This window comes from Oncorhynchus gorbuscha, linkage group LG18 (assembly GCF_021184085.1).
Source record: "Oncorhynchus gorbuscha isolate QuinsamMale2020 ecotype Even-year linkage group LG18, OgorEven_v1.0, whole genome shotgun sequence".
NCBI lineage: Eukaryota > Metazoa > Chordata > Actinopteri > Salmoniformes > Salmonidae > Oncorhynchus > Oncorhynchus gorbuscha.
Window position 1 is genome coordinate 40,820,957 of NC_060190.1, and position 15,831 is coordinate 40,836,787.

Here is a 15,831-nt window from a genome sequence, read left to right on the forward strand (position 1 = left end):
GTATTTTTTACAATGGTGGGGGAGTGCCAATTTGGAGTCATTTTAACAATTTGTATTTCAAATGTAACCTTTATTTAACGAGGCAAGTCAGAAAAACCCGGACGACGCTGGGCCAATTGTGTGCCGCCCTATGGGACTCCCAATCACAGCCGGTTGTGCGATGCAGTGCCCAAAAGCCATGGTGGTGACGCGCGGCTCCCGCAGCTTTTCGACGCCAGCCTCGAGGCGCAGGTCGATCCGGATGGAGGCTGTGGAACTCACTCAGCAGAAATTAGTCCAAGATGTCCCCCACCGGCACCCAGCACCTCTCCTCCGGACCCCTCCCAATCCACGAGGTACTGCAGGGCCCCCACCCGACGCCTAGAGTCCAGGATGGAACACACCGTGTACGCCGGGGCCTCCTCGATGTCCAGGAGGGGAGGAGGGACCTCCCGCACCTCAACGTCCTGCACTGGACCAGCTACCACCGGCCTGAGGAGAGACACATGAAACGAGGGGTTAATATGATAGTAAGAGGGAGCTGTAACCTATAACACACCTCGTTTCTTCCCCTCGGGACTTTAAATGGCCCCACAAACTGCAGGCCCAGCTTCCGGCAGGGCAGGCGGAGGGGCAGGTTCCGGGTCGAGAGCCAGACCCAGTCCCCCGGTGCGAACACGGGGGCCTCACTGTGGTGGCAGTCAGCTCTCTCCTTCTGCCGCCCATCAGCCTGTTTCAGGGATTCCTCCACCGCAGTAGCCTTGGTCTGACTGATGCCACGGTACCAGGACCGGCTGATAGCCCAACACTCACTGAAAAGGCGACAGGTTCATGGAGGAGTGGCGGAGTGAATTTTGAGCCATCTCGGCCCATGGGACGAACCTCGCCCACTCTCCTGGCCGGTCCTGGCAAAACGACCGCAGAAACCTACCCACATCCTGGTTAACTCTCTCCACCTGCCCATTACTGTCGGGGTGAAATCCCGAGGTCAGGCTGATCGAGACCCCCAGACGCTCCATGAACGCCCTCCAAACCGGCGACGTGAACTGGGAACCCCGATCAGAAACTATGTCCTCAGGCACCCAGTAGTGCCGGAAGACGTGTGTAAACAGGGTCTCCACAGTCTGTAGATCGGGCAAAGGGAGGAGATGGCAGGACTTAGAAAACCGATCCACAATGACCAGGATCGTGGTGGTCCCCTGTGACGGAGGAAGATTGGTGAGGAAGTCCACCGACAGGTGTGACCAAGGCCGCTGTGGAACGAGGAGGGGCTGTAACTTCCCTCTAGGCAGGTGTCTAGGAGCCTTACACTCGGCGCACACCGAACAGGAGGAGACATAAAACCCTCAAGTCCTTGGGCAAGGTGGGCCACCAATACTTCCCCCTAAGATCCCGCACTGTCCTGTGTGGGCCCACCTGATCAATCTGTCGCGAACACCAAGCGGGACGTACCTCCGACCAGCTGGACACTGTGGTGGAGTAGGTTCTAACCGTGACTCCCGCTTAATGTCCGCGTCCACCTCCCATGCCACGAAACAAGAGGCCGGAAGTATGGGGTTGGGCTCGATGGACCACTCGTCGGTATCATAGAGACAGGACAGTGCGTCAGCCTTAGCGTTAAGGGAACATGGTCTATATGAGATGGTGAAAGGAAATCTTGTGAAAAACATCACCCACCTTGCCTGGCGAGGATTCAGTTTCCTCTCCGCCCGGATGTACTCCAGATTACGGTGGTCAGTCCAGATGAGAAAAGAGTGTTTCCCTGAAGCTTCAGTGGCGTGCCCAAGCGCTGTGATAGCACAGCTCCAACACCAGCCTCGGACGCGTCCACCTCCACTCTGAATGCCAAAGAGGGGTCCGGATGAGCCAATACGGGAGCATCGGTAAACAAAGCCTTCAGACAACCAAAAGCTCTGCCCGCCTCCACCGACCACCGCAAACGCACCGGCTCCCCCTTCAGCAGTGAGGTAATAGGAGCAGACATCTGCCCAAAACCCCGGATAAACGTCTGGTAGTAATTGGCAAACCCTAAAAACCGCTGCACCTCCTTTACCGTACTGCAGTGCTGTCACACTCCATCACCACCCCAGATGTGGAAATGCGATACCACAGGAAAGAGACGGCTTGTTTGGAGAACACACATTTCTCGGCCTTGACTTACAGGTCATGCTCCAACAGTTGCCCAAGTACCCTGCGCACCAGAGACACATGTGCGGCGTGTGTGGCGGAATAGATCAGAATTTCATCATACAAACTACCATACAGTGCCCGTGCAGGTCCCGGAGAATATCGTCTACAAAGGATTGGAAGACGGCTGGAGCATTTGTCAACCCATATGGCATGACTAGGTACTCATAAGGTCTGCTACCGTGCAAATGATTTATTATATATAACTCGAGGAGGCGGATGACTTGGAGGGCCGACCATCTAATCCAGGCCTACAAAAAGGGGAGACACAAATTGTAAAATATGAGGTCCATCTAGTCTGAAGGAGGAAATTATTGTCCCCCAAAAAACCTTCCAGTGGATCTTGTTTTAAATGTACTTAAGTAGGCTACTGTGGGAAAAATACTACATTTTCATACTTAATTAAAAGTAAATGCTATACATCAAATTCCAGTTAAAGGAAACCAGACGGCATGATTTTCTTTACAGAAAGAGAGGAGAAAACTAGTCTTTCGAACACCAGCCACTGTGTAGTCAAGTGTGTCGCGCGTCAGCCAAGTATGGAGGGCGGGACATGACGCCCTTGATCCAATGAACGAGCACTGTGAGAGCGTGATGCGATGACGTAATGAGGCGAACAGAGAACGCGCAAAATTCGAAAGCGGACCGGAAGTAAAATAAACCGCAGGTCCGCAGACAGCAGGAGGATCCTAATGTTTTCTTATTTTTTTTAAGTATATTGTCCGTTGTCTAAATTTTAGATAGGCTACATTACGTTTTTATTATATGTACGTACTAGGTTGGAAAGTTCATTCGTATTCTATCTCTGTTGGTTTGCTTACAATGAATGTGTTGAATTATCCAGGGCAAGATAGCTAGCTGTTATTGCTGCTCATAGCTAACGTACCAGCTGGTTTTGTGATTCTAAAACTGATCCTGCTGTGTCAATCTCTGTTGGATTAGGAAAGAGTCAAGGCGTCGGTATGTTTAAATTCAAATATCAAGGGAGCGTGAAAGATCTGGCGTCTCTCGATCCAATGACCAGTCGCTGCTCCCGCCTCAACCACCTACTGCAGGTGAATATTACTGTCTGGTGTAGCTACTTGATGTACTGCCTTTATACATGGGCTAGTAAGAGAGAGTAATCAAAACAACAGTAGAAATACATACTCCTAATCATTTGGTTATAAACTTGCTAGCGACTAATATAGCTAATTAACTCAACAGTTCAATGCAGATAAAGCAAGTTCAGCAAGGTTTGAGATGGTCGTTGGCAAGCCTCGTTTAATTGATAAGAATGATTAAAGTATGCCCCTGCTGCTTTAACACTCCAGGGAAAGATATCCAACCATGGCCTACAGGGTGGGGTGAATGTGACGAGGGAAGAGCTGTTGGACGCTCTGCTCCTTCTCTACCAGGAGTGCTCTTCCCCAGACCTGATGAAGATAGAATATGTGGCCAACTTTGTCAACAAGTGTAAGCATTTGATTTGCATCTATCATTTACTACTGAAGTGTTTTAGTAGTAAAGGATATCATCTTATTATACTCCTATGTTTAATAGGGATGGGTATTTTACATGTTTTGACTGTTGGGAGTACTTGCATGTAAAACAATTGTTTGCATTTGTCTATAGGCCTATGCCAACAGTTTTTTTATTTTACATTTATTTAACTAGGCAAGTCAGTTAAGAACAAATTCTTATTTTCAATGACGGCCTAGGAACAGTGGGTTAACTGCCTGTTCAAGGGCAGAACGACAGATTTGTACCTTGTCAGCTCGGCTACCCTGCCGCCCCAACAATGCCTAATTTTTCAGAACCATTACAGATAACATGACCCATTTATATATTCAGTCAAGAAAAAAAGCAAGTGCCATTTTAATATTCATTCATTGAAACCGTAATATCAACTGGTTATATCATATTGTGGAACACAATCTTCAGAACCTCAGCAGTGGTGCTTGCTTGTCGAAGCCTATTGTTGTGTAATAGCATAGCCTTGCTTTGTTAATTTAGCAGACAATAGACTCTTATTTCCTTTAGCCCTTATCACAGTCAATTTTATAGAAGAAGAAAAATATTGTGTAATATAACAGAATAAAATAGAACCTCATATTTTTCCCAAGTGAAACAATTAGACAGAACAGTTAGACCGTGCAAAGGGATGCGCATCTCACGTCTGGAACAGTTATTCTCAAAGAGTGATAATTTGAAACAGGGCTCAATTTGGCAAGTTGAAATATTTTTTTCAGGGTTACAAACCAAGATCTGTTTTTTTTCGATATACAGGCATTCAATTTAGTTTGTCCTACCTGTTCTTTGGAATTTTCTAAATTGGATTAACAATTCCACATTGAGCTCTGCATGGTGGTGAATTATGGCCATGACATCAGTTTGGTGAGTTGGCCTATGCTTGATGATTGTGATGAAAATGTAGTTTTTGTTTTAATCAAACAAATGTTTTTGCGTATTTTCAGTTGGCTAAGCTAACCAATTCTTAATGGCACTAGCAGTTCGCAAAGGAGCCTAAGTGGATAATAGATAGGAAGCAATTAGTCCAAAACTGCAGCTCGTGTTTGGAACACATATTTTCCTACTTCATTCAACAAGTCCATTTTGAATTTGTGAACTGTCATCATTTGGCAAGGAATGTAGCTTGTGTATCCCATTAGTTAGATAATGTTTTTATAGGCATTGATTTCTGGCGGCCTAATGGGAGCTTGTATGCTCACTCAGCACATGTGCGGTCAGAACGCAGTTGAGTGAATGAGACACTGAGAGGAAAGGGAATTTAGGGAGAAGAACTTGCGATGCTTGGCTTGGTTTCTTTTTTGTTGTGCCCCCGCAAATGTACATGTACAAATGGAACACTAGAGTCAAAACAAGTTTATGTTGTCTTCTAGGTGAAATGACACTTGCCTTTTTGGGCAACCACAAAGCGCATTGCACAAAATAGTTTGACAGTATTATGTTGAAAAAAATTATCTGGTTAAAGATTGAGCTTTGACGTCTGTTCGAATACTCAATTACTAATGTTTAACTGTGTATGTGTGTGTGACTCTCAGACTCTGAGGTGGTGTCAGAGTTACATGAGTTGCAGCCTGGGTTGCGGGACTTTGAGAAGCGCGGGGTGGTTGGACGAGGCCGCTTTGCTGAAGTACAGGTGGTCCGAGAGAGATCCACAGGAGATGTGTGTGCCTTGAAGGTCATGGAGAAGGCAGGCCTGCGCTCCAAAGAAAATGTAAGCTACACAATTTTTCATTCTGCTCCAAAAATAGTTATTTGTTGTGGGGGCGGGTCCTCACTTCCATGTAAATCATAGAATTTTCACTTAGTCAATGTCAAAGAGAGACTTTGAAAGTCAACTTAAATGGAAGTAAGTATTCACCTTTGACTGAGGAGTCAATCTGTGAAAACTGATGTTTGGAAAATGTTTGGAAAATATCTGTTGTTTGTGGTTTCCTGAAATGTAGTTGACAGGCAGGTGCATTCCCTTCCTCTGTAACTCACGTTCTGTTCCTCCCTCAGGTGTTCTATGAGGAGGAGAGGAAGATACTGGCACTGAGCTGCAGCCCCTGGATCCCACAGCTCCTGTATGCCTTCCAGGACCAAGACAATGTCTACCTGGTAACAGTATTGAAATACATAGGTTATGGCCTATGAATTATTTGTTGTGTGATTGACACCACAATGCAATATCAATATTCAACACAATTTGTCAAAATCTATAGATATTACTAGCGAGAATGCCCCTAAGACAACGCTGAAAATGATGGCCATGGCCACTCGTCTGTCTCGCTCGAAAACATTCCGTCGACCTTGCTTTCACAGAAATGTCTCGTTAAAAACAAGGCAATTTGGCTGGGAACTAATCAGATTCCAAATTGGTTAGGGGTCAGTACAGCGGTGGGCAATCTATGGCCCTAGGGCTGAACGTGGCCTGTTTTGTACTTCAATATGGCCTGGGACCCTATATTTACATCCGTAGTTAAATGAATTGATCATGGCATTGCGCTCTGTCAATCCAAATGGAACCCGGGTTGCTTTTTACATCGTCTTATACCTCTCCACTGCTATCCATCAGATGTCCAATAGATGGCGTCATGTACCATATTTTGTATTGGGCTGATAAACAGTACTATAGATTTTCAAAACATGTTATCGATGCATAGTGTTTGCGGGGTATGGATGCTGCCATGTCTTCCTTTTCATAACAACAACAAGAATATAAACCGAATGCATGCATAAATAGCATCTATAGGCCTTAGTAGGCCTATAGTAAATAAGAATTTGTTCTTAACTGACTTGCGTAGCTAAATAAAAATAAATAATCAAATTGGTTTTGTTCCTTTGCAGCCGCCTTTGTGGCCTGTAATTCAATTTCGAAATCCCAAATGTGTGTCCCTTCGGCCAAAAAGTTGGCATTTTAGATGTTTTTTCCCACTTTACCTAATCAGTACAATTGTGTGTTTCCCTCACTGTACTCCGTTTCCTGCTGGAACGCTCTGTCCAATTCTTCCTGTGAATTTAGTGGGATTAGAATATCCAAAACAAATGCCAAGTGAGCAATGCATTGCTGCTCGGAAAGCGAACTGAGTGGCTTAAATTAGAAATTAGTTATTTTCCATGTCTGCTTCAGCTCAGTCAGCCCCCACTCCCAGCTCTGATCTCTGCCCACACTTCCATACTTAGCCCAGAGAAAATACAAAGAATCCATCTCTACCCAAGTGTTAGACTGCTCCAAAGTGTCTCTCAGTACCCTGTTGCTAGGTAACATCTTTAGAATGCTGCTGTTCATTCAGACTCCCCGACCATTCATGCGCTGCGGTATGCTCCTCGTTGCTGAACTTTTAACACCCCTACTGATAGCTGCTGCCTTTATTGCTTCCTGTTTACATTTAGAATGCATGGAACAACGGCAGCACTGGTAGAATTAATTAGAAACGGTTGCTTTGTTATTTTGTACTCCCTATGTATAGCCATGTTATTTTTACTTATTATTTATAGTTGTTATTCACAGTGTATTTATTCCTCACTATTTATATTTTTATAAAAAATGTTATCTTTAACTCTGTGTTGTTGGAAATGGACCCATAATTAAGCATTTCACTTTTAGTCTACAGCTGTTGTCACATGCTTTGTAGACAAGTATTTCAATTTGATTTACACACACATTTTGGAGCTCTTGGTGATTCTGTAGCTCAGTTGGTAGAGCATGGCGCTTGTAACGCCAGGGTAGTGGGTTCGATTCCCGGGACCACCCATACGTAGAATGTATGCACACATGACTGTAAGTCGCTTTGGATAAAAGCGTCCGCTAAATGGCATATATTATTATTATTATTATTATATTATTTAATATGGGACCAATGACCATAAAAACTGTGTTGTCTGCAATGTGGCGTGGTGATACTTGTCTTTTTTCGCAGGGTTTCAAATAAACACAAAATGAATGAAGCTGTTTGGCCTGGCTGTTTGCAAGACAGTTTCCTGTTTGTCCGAAAACATGATTGTCACGTTACTATGCACATGTCCGTGTTTGTGTTTAATTTCTGTGTGTGTGTGTCAATAGGCGATGGATTACCTCCCGGGTGGGGACCTGATGGCCCTGATGAACAGATATGAGGAGCAATTTGACGAGGCCATGGCCCAGTTTTACCTGGCCGAACTAGTGGAGGCCATCCACGCTGTGCATCAGATGGGTTTTGTCCACAGGTGACTTCCAAATTCCACACTTATAATACACTCAAATGGGCTGCACACCTCTGTACCGCTAATGTGAATCCCCAGAATAACAACGTGACCACTAGTGTCAATGTTCATATAGGGTTAATACACCACAGGTATAAGAGAGAAATCCTTCTCACTCTTTGTAAAATCTCTCACCTGCGTTTAGGTCAAATTGTTTTGTCTGGTCTCGCTCCTCCTTGTCCTTCTGTTCCCATTCGCTTTCTCCTGCATTCTCTCACATCCTCCTCGCATCTTTCCTGTTGCAGAGATGTCAAACCAGAGAATGTGCTCATTGACCGCACTGGGCACATCAAGCTGGCAGACTTTGGTTCAGCTGCCAAGCTCACTGCTAATAAAAAGGTAAAAGCTCACACATCAGAATGAATATACTGAAGAGGATTTCTTATTTTTCCTATTGAATGCGTGAGAAGGTTGTGCCGCAAAAACAAACCAAAAAGCTCATGTAACTACCAAGTTGCTGGCTCCATTGAAACAACATGTGAAACCTGTGCACGGGATGGATTACTACTCAAACATTGGGTTATAACATAATGCAATAGCAGTTACAACTTCCACATAAGAACATTCATTTAGAGGTTATTCATGAGGTGAGAGTAACTGAGATGGCTGTTTTGCAGGTGTTTACCCCCAGGGCACCTGTCGGGACGCAGGACTACCTGTCCCCTGAGGTGTTGGGGGCTATGAACGGGGGGTCCCAGTGTAGCTACGGCCTGGAGTGTGACTGGTGGTCACTAGGGATCATCGCCTACGAGATGATCTACATGAAGTCTCCGTTCACCGATGGCACCGCCACCAAGACCGCCCACAATATCATGAACTTCCAGGTTGGGTCCCATTATTATATCTAATACGTACTGTCTGATACGGGGGGGGGGTTACCTGACAAATGATGCATGAGGCTGTCCGCTATCTCTTCAGCCAGTCTAAAGGGAAAATAGGCGTAGCAATTTTACACCAACTACAGTAGTCATATCAAAACATTTTGTGATTCTTGACAACCTTACCTGCCACAGAGTTATCTGAATTCTATGTTTAAGACCATTGTGACTGCATTCTGTCCCTATCGTTTTCCTCCCAGCGTTTTTTGAGGTTCCCCCAGGATCCAAAGGCCAGTAAGCACTTTGTAGACCTGGTTCAGAGTCTACTTTGTGGAGCGCAGGAGCGGCTAGGCTTTGAGGAGCTCCGTTGTCACCCCTTCTTTTCCACTGTGGACTGGAACAAGCTGAGACAAGGTGAGCCCTGGCCCCCTCCTGACTGACCAGGGTCGTATTCATTAGCCACCAAATGGAAAACAAGTGAACTTGTCCAATAAGAAACACTTATTTTCATTTTCCGTTTGCGAAACGTTTTCAAACTTATCCGTTGAGTGCCCTGATGAGTACGACCCTGGTTATAAGCTGATCATGATCATCTCACCTCAGCCTTGTTTATGAATGTGTGTCTTACATCTGTTAAGGGTTGCAAGGTAGAGAAGAACCATTTGAAGAAAAACTAGGGTTTGATTCAGTTTAAAGGGATAGTTCACTCAAACTTAAAGCTGGCATGGTTTTCCACTTATCTTGGTTGTTGATTCACTAAGACTAAGTTTTTGGATATACAGTATATTTAGCTTACTTCAGTAAATGGTTTGTAGAGCTCTTTCTTATTGATCGATGGAATGCACACACTTGAAATACAGCACTCAAGCGCTTTCCATGCTTCACTATACTACTAAAGGAAACAAATATTGTACACAGTACACTACGTACAGCGTAATGTGTACACACACACACACACACAGCTTCTGATCTCTCTTCAACATCCCCCCTCTGGACTAAGCTGGCCTCCTGCCAGACCGTAGCGAATCTCATTATCTCACAACTACTGATGCCACTACTACTGTGTGTGTGTGTGTGTGTGTCTGTGTGTGTGATCCCCAGGAGAGCAGGGAAAAGGCTGGACATAAAGCCTGACACTAGGATGAGTGAATATATTAATGAGATAAAGGCTTGTGTGTTACAGCTCAGAATCACTCAGCATTGACACGTGGTGAGAATGTCATGAGAAGAATGCCAGAGCCTTTGATTGACCAGATATGTGAAATTGCCTCATTGATGCTCACAATATCATATTGTTGTCAGGGTAAATAGATGAAAGTCTGGAATTAGAATTACTGTGGACTTTTCTATTTCTGGAAGAGGATTTACTGGAATGTCTTTCCTTTCATGGAAGAGCTGTGATTTGTGGACCCTGATTGGAAGAAATTTGTTTCTGAATTCAGTAAGAAATGGAGTCCCGTGTCCAAGTACTTGATCATAGAGCTCCTTTGTTTCATTGACATTAAAACACAGCATCAGGATGTTTTGGCGCAGCGGTCTAAGGCACTGCATCTCAGTGCTAGAGGCGTCACTACAGACACCCTGGTTCGAAACCCAGTCTGTATCACAACCGGCCCGTGATTGGGAGTCCCATAGGGCTGCGCACAATTGGCCCAGCGTTGTTCGGGTTTGGCCGGTGTAGGTCGTCATTGTAAATAAGAATTTGTTCATATGTGTGTGAATATGTGTGCCTAGTTAAATAAAGGTACAATAAATAAATAAAAAAGTGCCCTGGGTGGCTGTTCACCCACCAAGCTTAATGGGCTATTTGTCAAATATATTGATCAAAGGAACATTCGTGAATCCAAATACTGCCTCTGCTTTAAAATGTTCTTAAAGACTACCATAAGATGGTGTGATTGGTGTGCGTCTTAAATGCGTGTGTGTGTTGTGCAAATGTATGAGGCTGGGCTTGTTAATGGTTGAGTGAGTGCAGATCGAGCGCTAGACTATAGGGCTGTGCTTTGGCGGCTATGGCTCCAGCTGATTAGACCGAGCTGCTGCAGTGAGAGAGAGGGAGACGCTACAACGTATGTATGGGAGGGGGGGGGGGGCAATTTATGAGTGTGTGTGTGAGAGTGCGCGAATTGCTGCGCTACAGCCACATCGCATGTTTCTTCTCCTCACTTCCCCCGTTTTTTGTATCTGTTGACTCTTTCCCGGCGTATCTCTCTCGCTCATTCACTCTCTCTCCCTCGTTCGTTCTTTTCTCCCTCCTCCCGCAGCCCTCCCTCCCTTCGTGCCGACACTCCGCGCCGAAGATGATACCTCCAATTTTGAGGAGCCTCCGGAGAAGCCTCGGCCCCGGCGAGCGGATGCCCAGCGAGACCCCCTGCGGCCGGGCTTCCAGGGCCAGGACCTGCCCTTTCTAGGCTGGTTCTTCAGCAGGGCGTTGACAGCGCTGGCCAAGTCTGAGTAAGTACTGTACCTTGACCTGCGTCTGTCAGCCGAACCCCTCTGCTTGATAGGCGCCATTCACAGGTTGTGGCAGGTCTGATCTGCCTTGAGTAACGCCAAGGCAACGCTCTCCAGGTATCATCCAACCATGTCTTTCTATAGGCTGTTTTTTTCCTGCAGTGGCAGTGCTTGGCTGGTGGCTCTATTATGGGCTTGGTGGCTATGTGCTGTGTCAGACAGAATGAGGGGAACTCCTCTCTCTCCTTTCTCGTTGGAGACAAGCCCCTCTTTCATGCGTTCATCCAGTCATAAACACAGACCGGATTCTGACTGTTTTCACCATTTGAAAACAGAGCTCTCTGATTGAGAAAGGTTGGGATAAAGAATGTGACTAGAGGTTTGTCGTCTACCTCTGACTGCTGTGGAGATCAGACACACCAGAGCTGAATGGTAGGAGAACGTAGCTTGCTGATGTTATTGGACTATCAGAGCTGGTTGGTATTCCGGTGAGTGTGTCGATGGCGTGCGCTGCTGTGAGGTGGAGGAGACCCTCCCCTCTCTCCCCTCCTCAGTTGTGTGCATGTTATGGTGATCTGCCTTTGTTATTGCCGCGCAGTGTATAATGGCTTTGCCAAATTAACAGCGGTGTGGTTTGGTTGGTAATTGACTCAACTAGTCAGTGGCTTGCTGATTCCCTAATAATGTTGCCCCTGGTTGATTTCTAGCATTGACTGTTCCCCGTGGCAGGTTAATTGCAGAATCTGTGGGTGATGATGCAGAAAAGGAACAGAAAGAAGAAAGGGAGCACAAAAAATATGAAACAAAGGGCAGATTAGATTAGTCAGAGAAAGGAGGGATGCAGATTGGTGGAGAGAATGTATTTCTATGGAAACGAGGATGTTTTTTTGACCCCTCTGTATGTCTCTCTTTCTCGCGCTCTCGTTCTCTCTCTCTCCTCCCTATTTTACATTCATATATTTTATTTTCTCTCCCACGGTGCTGCATCTCCCTAAGACACGGTGATCTGTTTTTGGTTTCATTTTTTGCACTGCTTTTAATGGTACCAAACAAGCAGCGCAAACAAGACACAGAAGCTGATTGTGTTAACATATGAGGGCTTGTTGTATATTAAACTGCTCATTAAGCCCAATTAGGGAAAAATGCAGAGCAATCCAGGCAAATGGTCATTTGTTTAGCATAGTGGAAGCAGATGGGAGCTCCTGTAGCTGACAAGTGCTAACATGTAACCACACAGAGCCTGCCCAGCCATCCATCCTGGCTATCTATGAAAATGCAGCCAGCGCTGGCTGTTGATCTATGATCTCTGCACAGTGTGAAGGAGGCAGTGATGCCCATCCTGTGTGTTTTGCTGTTCGCCAGCCACCGTCTCTCCCAGGGGCATTGTGATGATGAGGGAAGTATGTTGCTCAGTACGCATTCAAGGAAAACTGGTGCTGATTTTTGTGGATGCGTGTTATGTCATGTACCTGTGTTTTTGGCATTTCGATGTATCCGTCCGTTTCGATCTGTACTCATGTAATGGTGGTCCTGAGCGCTCTAGGAAATGTGCTGTTGTGTTTACATTGCAATTTTTCTCGTGGTTTGTTTGTCTGACTATATGTCGTTATGTAAACAAGATTCTGTGATTGCTAGACATTGACTTGTTGCGGATAAAAGGCTGTGCGTGATGATGTAGTGGACATGAAAATAACTTTTGCAGCAAAATTCCTATGTACCGACTACAAGTTAAATGGGTTTCCATCGGATTTTCAATTCAGATGGTTTTGTCACGCAGAAAGTGTTCAGACCCCTTGACTTCTCACAAAACAATTACGTTATAGCCTTATTTTAAAATGGATTTCATAGTTTTTCCCCTCATCAATCTACACACAATACCCCATAATGACAAAGCAAAAAACATATTTTTGCAAATGATTTAATTTCAAAAAAAGTTATACAAAAAAAAAGAAATATGACTTTTACATAAGTATTCAGACTTTTTACTCAGTACTTTGTTGAAGCACCTTTGGCAGTGATTGCATCCTTGAGAGTTCTTGGGTATGATGCTACAAGCTTGACATCTATATTTGGGGAGTTTCTCCCATTCTTCTCTGCAGATCCTCTCAAGCTCTGTCAGGTTGGATGGGCAGGGTCGCTGCACAGCTATTTTCAGGTCTCTCCAGAGACTGGTTCAAGTCTGGGCTCTGGCTGGGCCACTTAAGGACATTCAAAGACTTGTCCCAAAGCCACTCCTGCGTTGTCCTGGCTGTATGCTTAGGGTTGTTGTCCTGTTGGAAGGTGAACCTTCGCCCCAGTCTGTGGTCCTGAGCGCTCTGGAGCAGGTTTTCATCAAGGATCTCTCTGTACTTTGCTTTGTTCATCTTTCCCTCTCTCCGGACTAGTCTCCCCGTTCCTTCCGTTGAAGAACATCCCCACAGCACAATACTGTCACCATCATGCTTCACCGTAGGGATTGTGCCAGGTTTCCTCCAGACGTGACGCTTGGCATTCAAGCCAAAGAGTTCAATCTTGGTTTCATCAGAACAGAGAATCTTGTTTCTTATGGTCTGAGAGTCCTCCAAGCGGTCTGTCATGTGCTTTTTAATGAGGAGTGGCTTTAGTCTGGCCGGTCTACAATAAAGGTCTGATTGGTGGAGTGCTGCAGAGATGGTTGTCATTCTAGAAGGTTCTCCCATCTCGACAGGAACTCTGGAGCCCTGTCAGAGTGACCATCGGGTCAACTCCCTGACCAAGGTTATTTTCCCCCCCCATTGCTCAGTTTTGCTGGGCGGCCAGCTCTAGGAACAGTTCTGGTGGCTCCAAACTTCTTCCATTTAAGAATGATGGAGGCCACTGTGTTCTTTGGGACCTTTTTTTTGGTACCCATATCTGTGCCTGTACACACTTCTATCTCGGGATGATACGGACAATTCCTTCTACTTGGTCTTGGCACGTGTGCTCTAGCCAACAGCTTGCAGATACAGTGCAGGTAGCCTATAGCCTACATGATGATATTTTTATGAACAAAAAGGTTTGACAAACTGCAGCCAAGGATCTGTCATCAGAATAAGACCCTCGATTTTTATTGGAAAGGAGAATCAAGTTCATCACCTTGCACTTTCACCACTCTGAAAAGTGTAGCCTCATAAACTGCATGGACCACACAACATACAGTGATTTCAGAAAGTATTCACACAACTTTTTCCACATTTTGTTCTTACAAAGTGGGATTAACATTTTTATTCTGTACAGGCTTCCTTTGTTTCACTTAGGTTAGTGTTGTGGAGTAACTACAATGTTGTTGATCCATCCTCAGTTTTCTTGTATCACAGCCATTAACTGTTTTAAAGTCACCATTGGCCTCATGGTAAAATCTATGAGCGATGTCCTACCTCTCCGGCAACTAAGTTAAGAACGCCTGTATTTGTAGTGACTGGATGATTTGATACACCATCCAAAGTGTATTTAATAACTTCACCAATAGGTGCCCTTCTTTGAGGCATTGGAAAACCTCCTTTGTCTTTGTGGTGTAATCTTTGTTTGAAATACACTGCTCAACTGAGAGACCTTACAGATATTTGTGTGTGTGGAGGGGTACAGAGATGAGGTATTCATTCAAAAATCATGTTAAACACTGTTATTGCACAGAGTCCATGCAAATTGTTAATTTAAAAAACTCCTGAATTTATTTAGGCTTGCCATAACAAAGGGGTTGAATACTTTTTGACTGAAGACATTTTTAGCTTTTCCTCATTATTTTTTAAATTACAATAAATAAAAAAACAATTCCACTTTGACATTATGGGGTATTGTGTGTAGGCCAGTGACAAAGTCTCAAGTAATGTTTAATTCAGGCTGGAACACAGCAAATTGTGGAAAAGGTCACACAGTACCAGTCAAAGTTTTTAGAACACCTCTCATTTAAGGATTTTTCTTTATTTTAATTATTTTCTACATTGTATAATGATAGTTAAAACGTCAACCCTATGAAATCACACATGTGGAATCATGAGGTAACCAAAAAAGTGTTAAACAAATCAAAATATATTTTATATTTGAGTTTCTTCAAATAGTCACCTTTTGCCTTGATGACAGCTTAGCACACTCTTGGCATTCTCTCAACCAGCTTCATGAGGTAGTCACCAGGAATGCATTTCAATTAACAGATGTGCCTTCTTAGAAGTTAATTTGTGGAATTTCTTTCCTTCTTCATCCGTTTGAGCCAATCAGTTGTTGTGATAAGGTAGGAGGGTATACAGAAGATGGCCCTAATTGGTAAAAGACCAAGTCCAGATTATGGCAAGAACAGCTCAAATAAGCAAAGATAAACGACAGTCAATCATTACTTTAAGACATGAAGGTCAGTCAATACGGAAAATTTCAAGAACTTTGAAACCACCACAGGAATGGAAGACCCAGAGTTACCTCTGCTGCAGAGGATAAGTTCGTTAGAGTTACCAGCCTCAGAAATCGCAGCCCATATAAATGCTTCACAGAGTTCAAGTAACATACACATCTTAACCTCATCTGTTCAGAGGAGACTGTGTGAATCAGGCCTTCATGTTTCGAATTGCTGCAAAGAAACCACTACTAAAGGACACCATTGAGAAGAGGAGACTTGCTTGGGCCAAGAAACACAAGCATTGGACATTAGACCGGTGGAAATTTGTCCTTTGGTCTC

General features: G+C 44.6%; 1 protein-coding gene across 7 annotated transcripts in view; it reads left to right on the forward strand.

Moving 5' to 3' along the window:
- Positions 1-2,800: 2,800 nt before the first annotated feature.
- The window catches only part of cita (citron rho-interacting serine/threonine kinase a), a 54,074-nt gene continuing 41,043 nt past the window's right edge, over positions 2,801-15,831 (forward strand). For 4 of the 7 annotated variants that reach the window (XR_006833185.1, XR_006833186.1, XM_046311058.1 and 1 more), the window contains exons 1-9: positions 2,813-3,221; positions 3,480-3,621; positions 5,211-5,386; positions 5,674-5,772; positions 7,718-7,860; positions 8,142-8,235; positions 8,514-8,720; positions 8,975-9,128; positions 10,979-11,168. Coding sequence is in view for 5 of the 7 variants with exons in the window: in XM_046311058.1 (XP_046167014.1) it covers positions 3,129-3,221; positions 3,480-3,621; positions 5,211-5,386; positions 5,674-5,772; positions 7,718-7,860; positions 8,142-8,235; positions 8,514-8,720; positions 8,975-9,128; positions 10,979-11,168 (1,298 nt within the window). In the remaining 2 variants the exon portion in view is untranslated. Of the gene's footprint in view, positions 3,222-3,479; positions 3,622-5,210; positions 5,387-5,673; positions 5,773-7,717; positions 7,861-8,141; positions 8,236-8,513; positions 8,721-8,974; positions 9,129-10,978; positions 11,169-15,831 lie in introns of all 7 variants that reach the window. The other 3 variants (XM_046311056.1, XM_046311057.1, XM_046311055.1) reach the window with 3 other exon arrangements.